The 12,848-nt window shown below is 52.1% G+C and overlaps 2 protein-coding genes across 4 annotated transcripts in view; one reads left to right on the top strand and one right to left on the bottom strand.

The window, feature by feature from the left end:
* LOC309643282 (uncharacterized protein) overlaps window positions 1-12,848 on the bottom strand; it is a 437,652-nt gene that overhangs the window by 98,978 nt on the left and 325,826 nt on the right. The window lies entirely within an intron of this gene.
* Window positions 1-12,848, top strand: part of GREB1 (growth regulating estrogen receptor binding 1) — a 145,926-nt gene that overhangs the window by 84,906 nt on the left and 48,172 nt on the right. For all 3 annotated transcript variants that reach the window (XM_082425886.1, XM_082425885.1, XM_082425887.1), the window contains exons 5-9: window positions 3,006-3,188; window positions 5,467-5,610; window positions 6,998-7,126; window positions 10,895-11,008; window positions 11,489-11,632. In XM_082425886.1, coding sequence (XP_082282012.1) covers window positions 3,006-3,188; window positions 5,467-5,610; window positions 6,998-7,126; window positions 10,895-11,008; window positions 11,489-11,632 — 714 coding nt within the window. The remainder of the gene's footprint in view (window positions 1-3,005; window positions 3,189-5,466; window positions 5,611-6,997; window positions 7,127-10,894; window positions 11,009-11,488; window positions 11,633-12,848) is intronic.

The following is a 12,848-nucleotide window of genomic DNA, read 5'->3' as shown; positions in this document are numbered from 1 at the left end:
AGGCGCTAGAGGATCCCGAAGGATGTACCGACTCCCAGGGATGGGAGAGTATCTCAGAGTATGTGGTGATGGAGTTGGGTCATGAAAAATGGGTGGATTGCCAGTTGGAGAAAGACAGCAGCAGCCGCAACAAATGAACCTGACAGCGGCTACTTTACTGAGCACTTCTCATGTGCGAGAAACTGTCCTAGTTAAAATGAGGTAGGTGAGTGAGGTGTTACTACCTAGCATTTAGATATGAAGAAACAGAGGCACGGGCAGCAGAACGAGGTGTGCCTGTCCTTACTGTCCTGGAAGGGCCAGGGTTTCCACTTTTATTTCTGAACCCCAAGGAGGCGCCCCTTCTCGTCTGTGGCTCCCCTCCCTGCTTCTGGAATGGAGCCATGGTCCCACAGTCCACAGTTCTCATAGGACAAAAGGCCTGTAAGCTATTCAGCTATTTCTGGAAAGGGATGGCAGTGCTGGCTTTGGTGAAGTGCTCTGAGCATCCTTGGTTGTGCAGTTCTGTTTCTTGTTCATCATCTTTTCAACCCTCAGGGTCAGAATCCCTTCCAGGGAGCGTGGAGGTTTTCTCAGGGCCTCATTCTTAGATGGCAGTTGAGCTGTTTATCTCAAGGTGCCCAGGTTGGAGACCAAAGAATAAATAAAAACATTAGATGATAAAGTTAGAAAACATTAGAAACATTAAAACATTAGAAAACAAAAGCCTGTCAAAATGTATGCGGAGATGCTAAGTGTTCACTTTGACAGTTATCTTGTTTCTTCTCTCCTCCTTCCCTCCCAATATTTGCTGCCTCTCCTGTGTCAGGCACTAGTTTGTATACACACACTTACACACACAGACATGACCCATGCCTCCCCACAGACATACCGTGCTCCCGGTCCTTTGGAAGCATGGGGATATTTATGGAGGAAAATACACAAATTTCAGTAACTCTAACACTAGGGAAGAAGTTATAAGAACCGTCAGCAATATAAAGTCCAGTTGGGAGTTCAGCATAGTAGTAGGAGGAACGAGAGGTAAAGCAGGAGGCGAGGATGGGGGACATTGGGGGCAGCCTTGAAGGCCATGCTTCTGGGTCTACACTCCATTCTCATGCTAGAACCCGTGCATCACTTTCTGGATCTACCCTGGACAACTACTTAGCGTCTCTGGTTCTCATTTCCCAGAAGAAGGTTTTGCTGTCCTGACTGACTGGTGGTTGTGTCAGTTAAGCTGAGTGCCCTGTTTGGGTGACAGTAAATGGCAAGAAGGCTGTTGGTTTTCTCTGCATGGCAGTTTCCTCCCTGTCCCTTTAACAACAAGTAAACATAGAGCATGGTGTTGGCATTTCTTCGGTACCTTATCTGTTTCTCTGGTACAGAGGGGATAGGAGTTTGGAAGGATAAACTAACCTGTGCCTGCCTTCTTAGACCAAGAGATTTGTCTTTATTTCTAATGCCTTTTAAGGAATATTAAATTTGCTTAAAATCAGTCAGAGAATCCAGAAGGTTTCTGTAATATAGACATCTTCTTTCTCTGTGGAGAGATGTTTTTTTTTCTTTTCTCTCTCTCTTTTTTTTTTAAAGACACCAATTGTACTTGAACATTTGTTACTTTTTTTAAAAAATTAATTAATTAATTAATTAATTTTTGGCTGTGTTGGGTCTTTGTTTCTGTGCGAGGGCTTTCTCTAGTTGTGGCAAGCGGGGGCCACTCTTCATCGCAGTGCACGGGCCTCTCACTATCATGGCCTCTCTTGTTGCGGAGCACAGGCTCCAGATGCGCAGGCTCAGTAGTTGTGGCTCGCGGGCCTAGTTGCTCCATGGCATGTGGGATCTTCCCAGACCAGGGCTCGAACCCGTGTCCCCTGCATTGGCAGGCAGATTCTCAACCACTGCGCCACAAGGGAAGCCCCCAATGGAGAGATGTTTTGAACCTTCACAAACTGATGTTATTTTGGACAGTAGCCAGAGGCCTCAGGATTATCCCCTTTAAAAGCAGAGCTTACAGAACCCCATGGTCCTCCTGGCCTAAGTTGAAATGCCCTTTGTAGACTTGTCAGCCAGAGCATACGATAAAATAAGTTAGTCTTAGCTTCAGGGTCTCTCCTGCCGAAGGACCTTGCTCCTTAGAAACTAGACGTACCAGTGGGCGAGGCAAGGTCATAGGGAAGGCCTCTGTGAGATAGTGAAGTTAAACCAGAAGGGTCACCAGATGGAAAACCTAAATCATTACATTTCTCTGGTATTAACCAACAGTCCTGTTGAGTCCAGTTTGAATAGACTTTACAGTATGTAAAGGTCTTTCAAGCACGTTCTCTGGATTTTAATAGTTCATGGGAGGCGGTTTTGTCATTGCCTCTATAAAGCCAGCCTTCCCAGAGCCTCAGAGCTGAACTCTGTCATCTCCCAGAAAGGCCCCCTCTGCCCTCAGGCAGCAGGACACTGACATAGACCACCACATTTTAGCCGAGTGTCTCCACTCTGCGGCTGCTGGGGCCATAGATTTCACTCACCACTGCCCTGGCCTTGCATGGTGGAGCTCTTGATTTCTTCTCTGCAACTCATGGAATCAACTTACTTGAATCCTGGAGGGAACTTTGGACTCTGAAGAGGACTCCCAATGCATCCAGTCTCAGGGGTCTGATTGCTTTGAGATTCTGTGACTGGCCAGCCCTGAAGGAGATGCGGACACAGCAAATTATTGCAGGTGCTCGGGCAGTGTAGACAGTTGAATGGGACAGTTCTTGTCCTGTGCCATAGGACGCAGAGGCTTTAAATAGGCCCCTAAGCGAGTTCAGTCTTCCAAGCTTGCCTGGGCTCAGCTCTACGACCAAGTCCACTTGGTCCTCCTGTTTGCATCAAGGTCATCTTGACCCCTGGGCCACCAGGAGCTGACAGGGACCTTTGCCCCGTGGACTTCCCTGCTGGTGTGGTATAGGATGTGAATGCCTAGTGGACGATGTACCACTTGGAGGGACTTTGGTGTAAGATGGGGATGGTCATGGTTTTTTCCTCCCCAGGTTTCTCTGGCAACTGCGTTGGCTGTGGGAAGAAAGGTTTCTGTTACTTCACAGAGTTCTCCAGTCACATGAACCTGAAGGTGACCACCCAGCCCAAGAAGCAGAAACACTTGAAATATTACCTGATCCGCAACGCACAAGGGGCTCTGACCAAAGGGCCTCTCATTTGCTGGAAAGGCTCAGGTGAGCAGCTCTAAGGGGGTGGGGCGTGAGAAGGGGGCGCCTCCAAGCGAGCCAGGGGCCTGTCGGCACGACTCTGGGCCGAGACTGCTCTGCAGTGGGCGTGGTTTCGGGCAACACGTCAACACGTCAGCCCTGTTAAAATTTTTTTGTTTTGAATTTTATTTTTTTATACAGCACGTTCTTATTAGTTATCTATTTTATACATATTAGTGTATATATGTCAATCCCAGTCTCCCAATTCATCCCATCCCCCCTCCGCCTGCTTTCCCCCCTTGGTGTCCATACGTTTGTTCTCTACATCTATGTCTCTATTTCTGCCCTGCAAAATGGTTCATCTGTACCATTTTTCTAGATTCCACATATGTGTTAATATACGATATTTGTTTTTCTCTTTCTGACTTACTTCACTCTGTATGACAGTCTCTAGATCCAGCCACGTCTCTACAAATGACCCAATTTCTTTCCTTTTTATGGCTGAGTAATATTCCATTGTGTATATGTACCACATCTTCTTTATCCATTCGTCTGTCAATGGGCATCTAGGTTGTTTCCATGACCTGGCTGTTGCAAATAGTGCTGCAGTGAACATCGGGGTGCAAGTGTCTTTTTGAATTATGGTTTTCTCTGGGTATATGCCCAGTAGTGGGATTGCTGGGTCATATGGTAATTCTGCTTTTAGTTTTTTAAGGACCCTCCGAACTGTTCTCCATAGGGCACTGCACGATTTAGCAGCGTCCCTGGCCCCCAACCACGAGATGCCAGCGGCTCTCAGCGCTCTTGATGATCAACAGTGTCTCCAGACATTGCCAAATATCCCCCGGGGGACAGAACCACCCCCGGCTGAGAACCTTGCCCCAAATACTTGCCACAAGAAGGCACAGCACAGTGGGGCCCTGTGTCAGCCTTGAAAGCGCTGACACTATAAACTAGATGCTACAGTCCTGGGAAATTACAACGTGACTGTGCACTACGGGCATCTCGTTTATAGTATCAGCCCAATTGTATGGGCGCTTTCAAAGCTGACACAGGGCCACACTGTGCTGTGCCTTCTTGTGGCAAGTATTTGGGGCAAGGTTCTCAGCCGGGGGTGGTTCTGTCCCCCGGGGGATATTTGGCAATGTGTGGAGACACTGTTGATCGTCCTGAGCGCTGAGGGCCGCTGGCATCTCGTGGGTGGGGCCAGGGACGCTGCTAAATCGCGCAGTGCCCGGGGCAGTACCCCTCCAAAGAGGTGTGCAACCCAGAGTCAATGGCGCCGAAGCTGAGAAACCCTGACTTGGGGAAAACTCAGCTCAGATAGGCCCCCTGCCCGGCCCACAGCCTGTTGGCTGTGAAGAGAAAGACCAGCTTCCCGGTGCTGGTCCTCGCAGAAGTGAGTGCTTTAGGGAAGGGCCACACTCCGCCCTTCTCTGTCTCCCCGTATTCTCATGGCTGCAGTCAGCTATAGGGGCAGAGGGAGGGGCTGGATTTCCCAGGCCCAGGTACTCTCTGAGATTCCCCCCCAGCCCCCCGACAAACAGCTGGGGAGGGACGTGTCCTAGGAGCGGTCTCCGCGAGGTGCCCGGGAGAGCCAGACTGTTGTCCCTCACTTGTCTGCGTGGGTTCACTCTGGTCACCTGGGATCTCCCAGCCAGCTTCTGCAGGTAGAGCAGAGGGCTTCAGGAGGGGCTGGCTCTGGGCGTTCTTCCCCTGTCCCCTCCCATCACTCCTCTCCCCGCCCCTCTCCTGTTCTTGCATGGCTCAGTAAATATTTCTTGAGCTCCTACTGCGTACATGCCTGTCATTTTCTACGTCCTGGGGAGGCAGTGGTTCTTCCCCTTGTGGGACCAGATAAGAGTCTTTGATCACTTGCTGTGGCCAAGTACTCCTGGGAATTAATCTTCCGGACAGAGAGTGATTTAGGGGCTGGAGGATGGTATTAGCTGTTCCTTTACCTTGAGTAAGGCTCTGTTCTTCCCTTGCACTTGAAGGGCGGCGATGGAAGGTCTTGTTTGTATCATGTGTTTCTGTCTTTTTCCCAAATGGTCACTATCGCTCCTGCTCCTGGCAGAAGAGCTGTCCCTCAGATGGATCCCCTGCCTTTGACACTGAGCCTGGGGCACGTTGCACCCCCTCCTTCCCCCCGGCTACAGCGAAGAAGAGACTAGGATGGCCTTGGCACCACTGTGGTCGTCTCTGTACCTGGCTCTCCTACAGGACAGATTCCGGTCTAGGAAGTCATCTCACACTGTTGGGGAGGAGCAGTGGGTTGGTTTTCACGTGTGCATCTTCCCCGCAGAGTTCAGAAGCCGGCAGGCCTCCGCCAGTGCGTGTTCCAGCTCTCTGTTCCCACCGCTGGAGAGCTCTGGACTGTCAGCTCCCTTCCCCAGCGAGCCTGGTCCGGGGACGACCCCGAGCATCCCGCTGGGAGCACCGCAGGCAGGTGAGGTGATGGGGCAGCGCCGGAGGTGCCAGCAGTGGGCTTTAGTTTCCCCAATGCCGGAGGTGCCAGGAGTGGGCTTTAGTTTCCCCAATGTTCTGACTTGGAAATTGAGGCACAAAGATGCTCGCATAGGATCTCACGGGCAGTAGGATTCGATACAGGCATTTCTGGCTCATGAACTCTGCATGTGCCATGCTGAACAGACCTGATAAGCACGACAGCTGTTATCAAGGAGATAGCAGCCTCCTTCCCAAGCCCTCTGGTGGGTTGGTGGTTGTTATTCCTCCTGGAGGGGACCTGGGCCCTTGCCCCGTGTGACTCACAATCCGTAGCGAAGAGGCTGCACCTGGGCTGGGAACACGCTCTCCTCCAGAGGCACCGTGTCCCCCTTCCACGTGGTGTCTGCTGTTGTCCTCACTGTGCCCGGGCCACCTGGGGCCTGTCACACCTTGGCAGCTGGAGGGATCACTGTTTTTGTCGTCAGAACACCTTGGTGTGAGTTCCAGCGCTGCTGCCTGCTAGTCAAGTGATTTGGGGCCACTCATTTTAACTCTTTGAATCTCCGTTTCCTCATCCGTACAGATGGAGAAAATCTTTTCTGTCTAATTTGCAGGGTGATTGTGAGAATTGAGTGTGATGATAGTAATAGCAAATACTTTGTGCTTATGACCTTCTGTTAACTCATGTCGTCCTCACAGTGGCTCTATTATTACCTCCATTGTCTAGATGAGAACAATGGGAGGTGACGTAAGTTAAGGAAGGTTGCACAGCAAGTACGCAGCAGAGCTGGGGCTCAGTCACAGGTCGTCTGGCTTCGGAACCCACCCTTAACTCCCTCACCATGCTGCCTCAACACAGGAGACGTTTTGTGCTACTCCTGAGTCTGGAGTACCTTCCAGATCATTCTGGCTGATGTGGGTGACTTAGAAGACCACAGCCCCCAGTTGCCCCCAGAATTCTCCTCGGGCCCGGGGAGCCCCAGGCCCTGTGGGCAGCCTGGATCTGGGCGATGGCAAACCTGACTGCCTTCCTGAGCATGTTTGACATGACCCTGAACTCAGGAGGGTGAGCGAGAAGGTGGAAGGGGGGTGGAGCAGGTGCAGGGCTGCTCCCGGAATCCAGGGGCCCCGCTGGCCCTTCTCTCACCGGGCGTGCTCAGTAAAGCATGCGCAGGAGTGTGTGTGCCTGTGTGTGCACATATGCGTGTGTGCCTGTCCGTGTGTGTCTGTGCTTTCTCCGGGGGGGGCAGAATCACTCTGGCAAGAGTTCTGACCCGCGATGGGCCGCGTCAGTGAAAGGCTAATTTGTAAACTGGAGGAAGAGTCATTTCCTGCTTGCTGGGCTCACAGAGTGCCCTGCCCTCTCCCCTCTTTCTCTCTGCTGTCAGGACCAGCCTCCGATCATACCTCGCTAACCGCAGCCGTGGGTCCGGCTGTTTTCAACGGCAAAGATTCCCCGAAGCACCAGCCGCTGGTGAAGCACAGCCTGTCCGCCGTGCCGCGTCCCTCGGCCTTAGGTAGCCTTGCCCGTCCTGTTCGGGGGCCTTACTCTGCTCTGGGTCGAGACGGTGGCGGGGTGGGAGGATGGGGGAGCCCCCGTGCTGAGGCCCCTGAGCCTCCCGGAACTGGGGGGCTTGGAAGGAGAGTCAGGCCAGGTCAGCAGGTGCCTCCTGAGTCCGTGGCGCTGTGCTCAGGCCCTGGCGCTGGGGGGGCCCTGGCTTCGGCCCCTGACTTGGGTGGTGGGTGTGTCTGCCAAGACACAGTGGGAGCCCCGTATGGGCGGGTGACCTGTCGCATTGTGGGCCACCCGCCGTGAGGGCTGGAGAGTTCTGGAGAAATGGGGCCATGTGGTGTCATGGGAAGACAGGGGCTCCAGAATCAGATGAACAAGAATTCAAAACCCAGCTCTGTCAGGGGATCAAGTCTCCTTGCTAAACATTCTCTCATCAGGAGATGAGAATTCTGCTCTGAGGGCAGTTGAGGAGGTTAGATGAGGCGCTGTATGGAAATTCAGGACACAACTGGCAGCTCACTAAGGGGCGCCATTATTGCCACCTGCATCAACACCATCACTGAGCTGGTCTTTTCAGGGAGGGCTTCCTGGCGGAGGTGACAGCTGAGCTGCAGCTGACAGTTGGGGAAGCATTAATTAGAGACGGTATGGGAGGAAGTGAGGAAGAGGGATGAGGAGGTGAGGGTCCGAGTGAGAAAAGCGAGTGAAGGGGTGAAGCAGGCCTCCTGCTGGGCTGGAGGCTGTGGGTTGAGGAAGAGTCGGAGCAGTCCGGGGACCCCACGTTCGGCGCTCTCCCTCCGTGCTTACCTGGAGCCATTTGATAGGCCAGTCTTACCTCTCTCCTCCCTCCGGCGTGCACACAGCTAAATGGAATATTAGGACCCGAGGGCATCGCTGGAAGAGGGCCCAGAAGCCGTCTAGTCCGACCTGCCTTACAGAGAAGGAAAGTGGGGCCCAGAGAGACACCAGCCTGTTTGCCAGGCTTCCCCGCTTCCGTGACACGGCTGGCGGAGGACTTCCCTGGTGGGGGAATTGTCTCCCTCTTAGTTGAAGGAACGATATCTTTTCTGACTTGGATCTGAACCTTCCCAGTTCTGACCAGAGTGTCCATTCTGCAGTCAAATCCCCGTAACTTCCCCAGTGTGAGGAACCCCAGGCAGGCACCCGCTTTTCCTCCCAAGACTGTTTCTTCTCGGTGAGGTGCTAAATTTAGGGCGGCCAGTGGCTGAGGACTGGGCCTCTGGGGACGGTGATGGGAGACTGTGCTGCTGGTACCTCCCCTCCCTGCACCGAGGCCTGGGTGCATCCGCCCCGGGCAGCAGGGACAGAGGACATCCTTCGGCCTGGGTGCATCCGCCCCGGGCAGCAGGGACAGAGGACATCCTTCGGCCTGGGTGCATCCGCCCCGGGCAGCAGGGACAGAGGACATCCTTCGGCCTGGGCCCTACGAGGTTGGCTCTGGGGACCCAACCTGAGGCTCCTTCTGTGGTGAATGAATGTGTTTCCTTGGAGGGGCATGGGAAATAGAGCCCCAGTTCCCTAGCGTGATGCTGGAAACTTCCGGAATCTGGCCCCAACCAACCTTTTGAACTCGCTCATTCTCCACCCTTTCTACTTAAGAACTCATACCCTGGCTGCATTGGGTACAGCTCAGTGGCCTCCGCATCCTGTCTCTATGCCCTGGTCACACATCCGTGCCCTTGAAGGGCTCTCACCACCCACCTGCTATACCTGCCCTTCAGAGCTTAGCTCAGGTGTCACCTCCTCCCTGTAGGAGCGCTCCCTCCTTGTGACCCTCAGGTGTCAGGCTCTTTGTGTCTGTCGGGCCTATGAAGTTCCTGGGAGCAGGGCCGTCATCATGTTTTCCGGGAGCCCAGATACTCCGCAGAGCCTGGTCCGGAGGGCGCGATGGATGCTGGTGAAGTGTGGTTGCACCATTAAGGGCGCAACTGGAGCATCGGAGGTCCTGTGCCTCACGCCTGCTCTGGGGAGAGCTGGAATCAGTTTTAAGAAACTGCTTCTGAAGCTGCAAGGAGTGTTTAACCGGGGCTTGGGGACTGTCGCTCAGTGGTTCGCGGCGGAAGTGCTGCGCCTGCGGGATTGGGGGGGGGGGTGGTAGGGTGGGGGAGGGAGTTAGGAAATGTGCAGGATCCTTTCTTTGGTTGTCCCAGCTCAGGGTCCGGATGTGCAGTGCCTGCAGAAAGTGGGCTATATGATGAAGGCTTGTCTCCCCCAAAGTGCCAAATAGGGTCCCCCTCCCCACTACCAGGACACATGGCCAGAAATAGCTGGTCCACAGGGGCAGCTCCTGGTGACATCATTTTGGCAGAGGTCATGAGCTCAGAGTCCACCTAGAGACAGCGTTAGCATCCCAAAGGGAGAAAATACCTGCAGATCTTCCATCCTTAGTACCGAGGCCCAATCCCACTGCCCTCCCTGCTTTGGTAGTTTAACGTGGTTTTCAGAGGAGCTGGCATCTCAGTCTTTGTGGGAGCTCTTCTACCGGCTCTTGAGGACAGATGTTCGGGGAGGTGAAGATGTGATTCTAAATGGAACAAACATAGCAGGAGCTGCCTCAGAGGTCGCGGGGATCAGAGGAGCCCACCTGCTGGAAAGCTCTTTGCAAACAAAGAACTTCACGTTTTTAACATTTTATTCACTTCATTTCATTCATTTTCAGTCGGTCTAAAGAAGAGGTGAAATTAACTTTGGATTACTTTTAAAAGACTCTATAAAGCAATGGTTCTCAAACTGCAGTGCACCTCAGCATAACCAGGGTGCTTGCGAACGAAGTGTTTTCTTTCACTTCCAGAGGTCTGCTTCTGTAGGTTGAGGGGTGTCCAGGAGCAGACACTTTGAACAAGCTCCCACTGGTTCTGTCCAGCTTTGTCTCAGGCCAGACTTGGAGAAACATTGCTCTAAACCGGTGGTTCTCAACCCTGGTTGTGGTTTAGAATCACCAGGAGCTCGTGGGTCATCAGAAGGCATCTGGACATGCTGGGGTTCTGGTTTCCTTGGGATGGGGTTGCATCTGGGAATAGAGAGTTTTAAAATTTAAACTTTAATGTGTCATGGTTGAACGCAGAGCTCTAAATGTAGGGGAAATTTTGTGTTGGATGGGTCCCAAAAAATCTGGTAACCAAGTCTTGATATTTTGAATAATCCAAGAACGGAGCGTGAGTCACGCTCATGCTGTTCCCTGCCGTGGGCCGGGATGACTCGTTAACAGCGGTGGGTACCAGCTTCTGTCCCCCATCATTTTGTTAGTCTGAAATTAGCTTTCGAGGCCGGGGGTGGGGAGAGGTGCACAGGTGGAACAGTACTGCCCCCAAGTGGTGAAACTGTGGCGGTAAGTTGAATGCGGCTGCAGCTTGTCTACAGAAACACGTATTAATTTACTGGAATGTGTAGATGATGATGGTGATGTGGGTCTTGGTGGCTATCATTTATTGGACCCAAACTCTGTGCTTTACATATATTCTCTTTAGTCCTGATCAAACCACCTTTCAGAGTAGGTTTTATTATCCCACTGTAAAGATGAAGGAGGTAATGCTCGGAGAGCTAAAGCTTAGACACTTGCACAGCTTTGGAATAAAACATTTACGAAGGTCGATGGGCTAGTTCCTTAAGCCTAGATACTTCGCTAGATGCTAAAACCCATTGTGAAACTGTGATTTAAAAAATTACAAATAAGTGTGCTCCAGTTCAGGGGAACGTTGTATTGAAGCCCATCCGTAATGACAGCCTAATCCATGCTCTGAATGTTGTCTAGGTATCTTATCAAGCTCCGGGCCGCCCAAAAAACGCCACAAAGGATGGTCTCCAGAATCTCCATCAGCTGCGGATGGTGGTTACCCCCAGGGTGGTGGGAGCAGAGCTAAGTATGGTAAGTGACGAAATCCTTGCCCCAAGTGCAAGGCTTGGGTACTCGCGGTGGTGGTGCTGCTGGTGGTGTGTGTGTGCGTTTACATGTGCTTTTGTGTGTATTGGTGAGAAAGTTCTAGGGAGGCAGACTTGGGTATAACAAAAGATTCTCTTTCTCATATATTAGACTTGCTTAACAAAGCCCAGGATCCATGTACAGTACTGAGTTCTCTGATCCTAGAGGAATTTTTTAAAAGGCTTGCCTGTCACTTGGCAGGGATATTGAGAGGAGGAGGAGACTGGGTTGTTTGGTGGGGAAGGGGGACCCAGTGACCTTTAAGATGCTTTGACCTCAGGAATCTGTGATTCCTGGACTTGGATGCCCCCCTAAGCAGGGAACTGGTCAAGCTGTAGCAGATGTGTTGGCCAGCCTGACGGCAGGTCTGCGGGAGGTGGATGCTTTGTCTGACGTGTCTTCCTAACGCTCTCGGCGTGTCCCTAGAGAGCACAGGCGTGACCTGCATGCCCCAGGTTGGCTTGGTGGGACCGGCTTCAGTCACCTTTCCCGTTGTGGCCTCCGGAGAACCAGTGTCCGTTCCCGACAACTTGCTGAAAATATGCAAGGCCAAGCCAGTGATCTTTAAAGGCAAGTACAGCAGTGTGACGAGTGGTGGAAGTCGGGGAGCCCAGGGGGCGCACGAGAAACAGGCAACATGACACGTGCTCCCAGTCTGGCTCCACACCAAGGGGTCCTCCTGGGAAAACTCTCAAATCCTTTCCGGGGCAATGAGAGAGCCAAGCAGCCCGGTCCCTGGGGTAGCCCCTGATCAGGCCCCAGAGTTTCAGAGCTTGTCACGGTTTTCTACGATGAGCCCAAGTGAGGCGATCCTGTTCCGCGACGACCATTTGCTTGTTCATTTGTTCCTTCAATCAGTCCCTCTCTCAGCCTCACTCGGCTCCTGCCATGGTACCAAGCCCAGGGCTGGGCACCGTGGGTGAGAGATGGGCCATCAGCCCCTTGCCGATTTGTCAGGCCCCTGGTCTGGCGGGTTGTCCTGTGACCGCTAGTATTTTTGGGCCATGAAATCTGACTTTGGGCCAAGATAGCCATGGTCACCAGGCAGAAGCATGAAACAAGACCAGATTTGACCTCTATTCTGTGGGCTTATGTATGTGATTGGAGGTCAATTTGTGGCTCAACTAAGGAAATTCCTTCCTAATGAAGCGGGAGCCCTTGAAACGTGAGGATTCGGCAGGGCTTGTTTGATGATGGTGCTGGCCAGTACCGTGGGCTGGCACGGAGTCTCACACACGCACACACACACACACACACACATTCAGGTCCTTCTTAAATAACTGCGCACTGTGGGGTTTTTTTCATTTTTTTATTTTATTTTTAATTTTTTAATTTTTATTTTCTCTGTTATTATTAGATGGCATAAACTTTAAAAAAATGGTTATAGGAGTATAGTTGATTTACAATGTTGTGTTAGTTTTAGGTGTACAGCAAAGTGAATCAGTTGTACATATACATATACCCACTCTTTTTAAGATTCTTTTCTCATATAGGCCATTACAGAGTATTGAGTAGAGTGAACACTATTTGGTATCATGTTTGTAGGACTGGAGGAGAGGGGGTGGTAGGAAAGTGGGGAGGTATCTTACTCTTAATTATGAAATAGGAGCGGGTACTCCTTTCTTTATCCTAAAAAAAAAAATGGACAGGGTATTCAGGAAGAAGGGTGCAGGTCTGGGTTTTGAACTGGGCATGAGGCTAGTTGCGGTGAGCAGGGGCTACTCTTCGTTGTGGTGTGCAGGCTTCTCATTGTGGTGGCTCCTCTTGTTGCAGAGCACGGGCTGTA

Source organism: Balaenoptera physalus (assembly GCF_965194825.1).
Source record: "Balaenoptera physalus genome assembly, chromosome: 15".
NCBI lineage: Eukaryota > Metazoa > Chordata > Mammalia > Artiodactyla > Balaenopteridae > Balaenoptera > Balaenoptera physalus.
The sequence above is the reverse complement of the archived record's forward strand: the minus strand, read 5'-3'. Positions and strand labels throughout refer to the sequence as shown.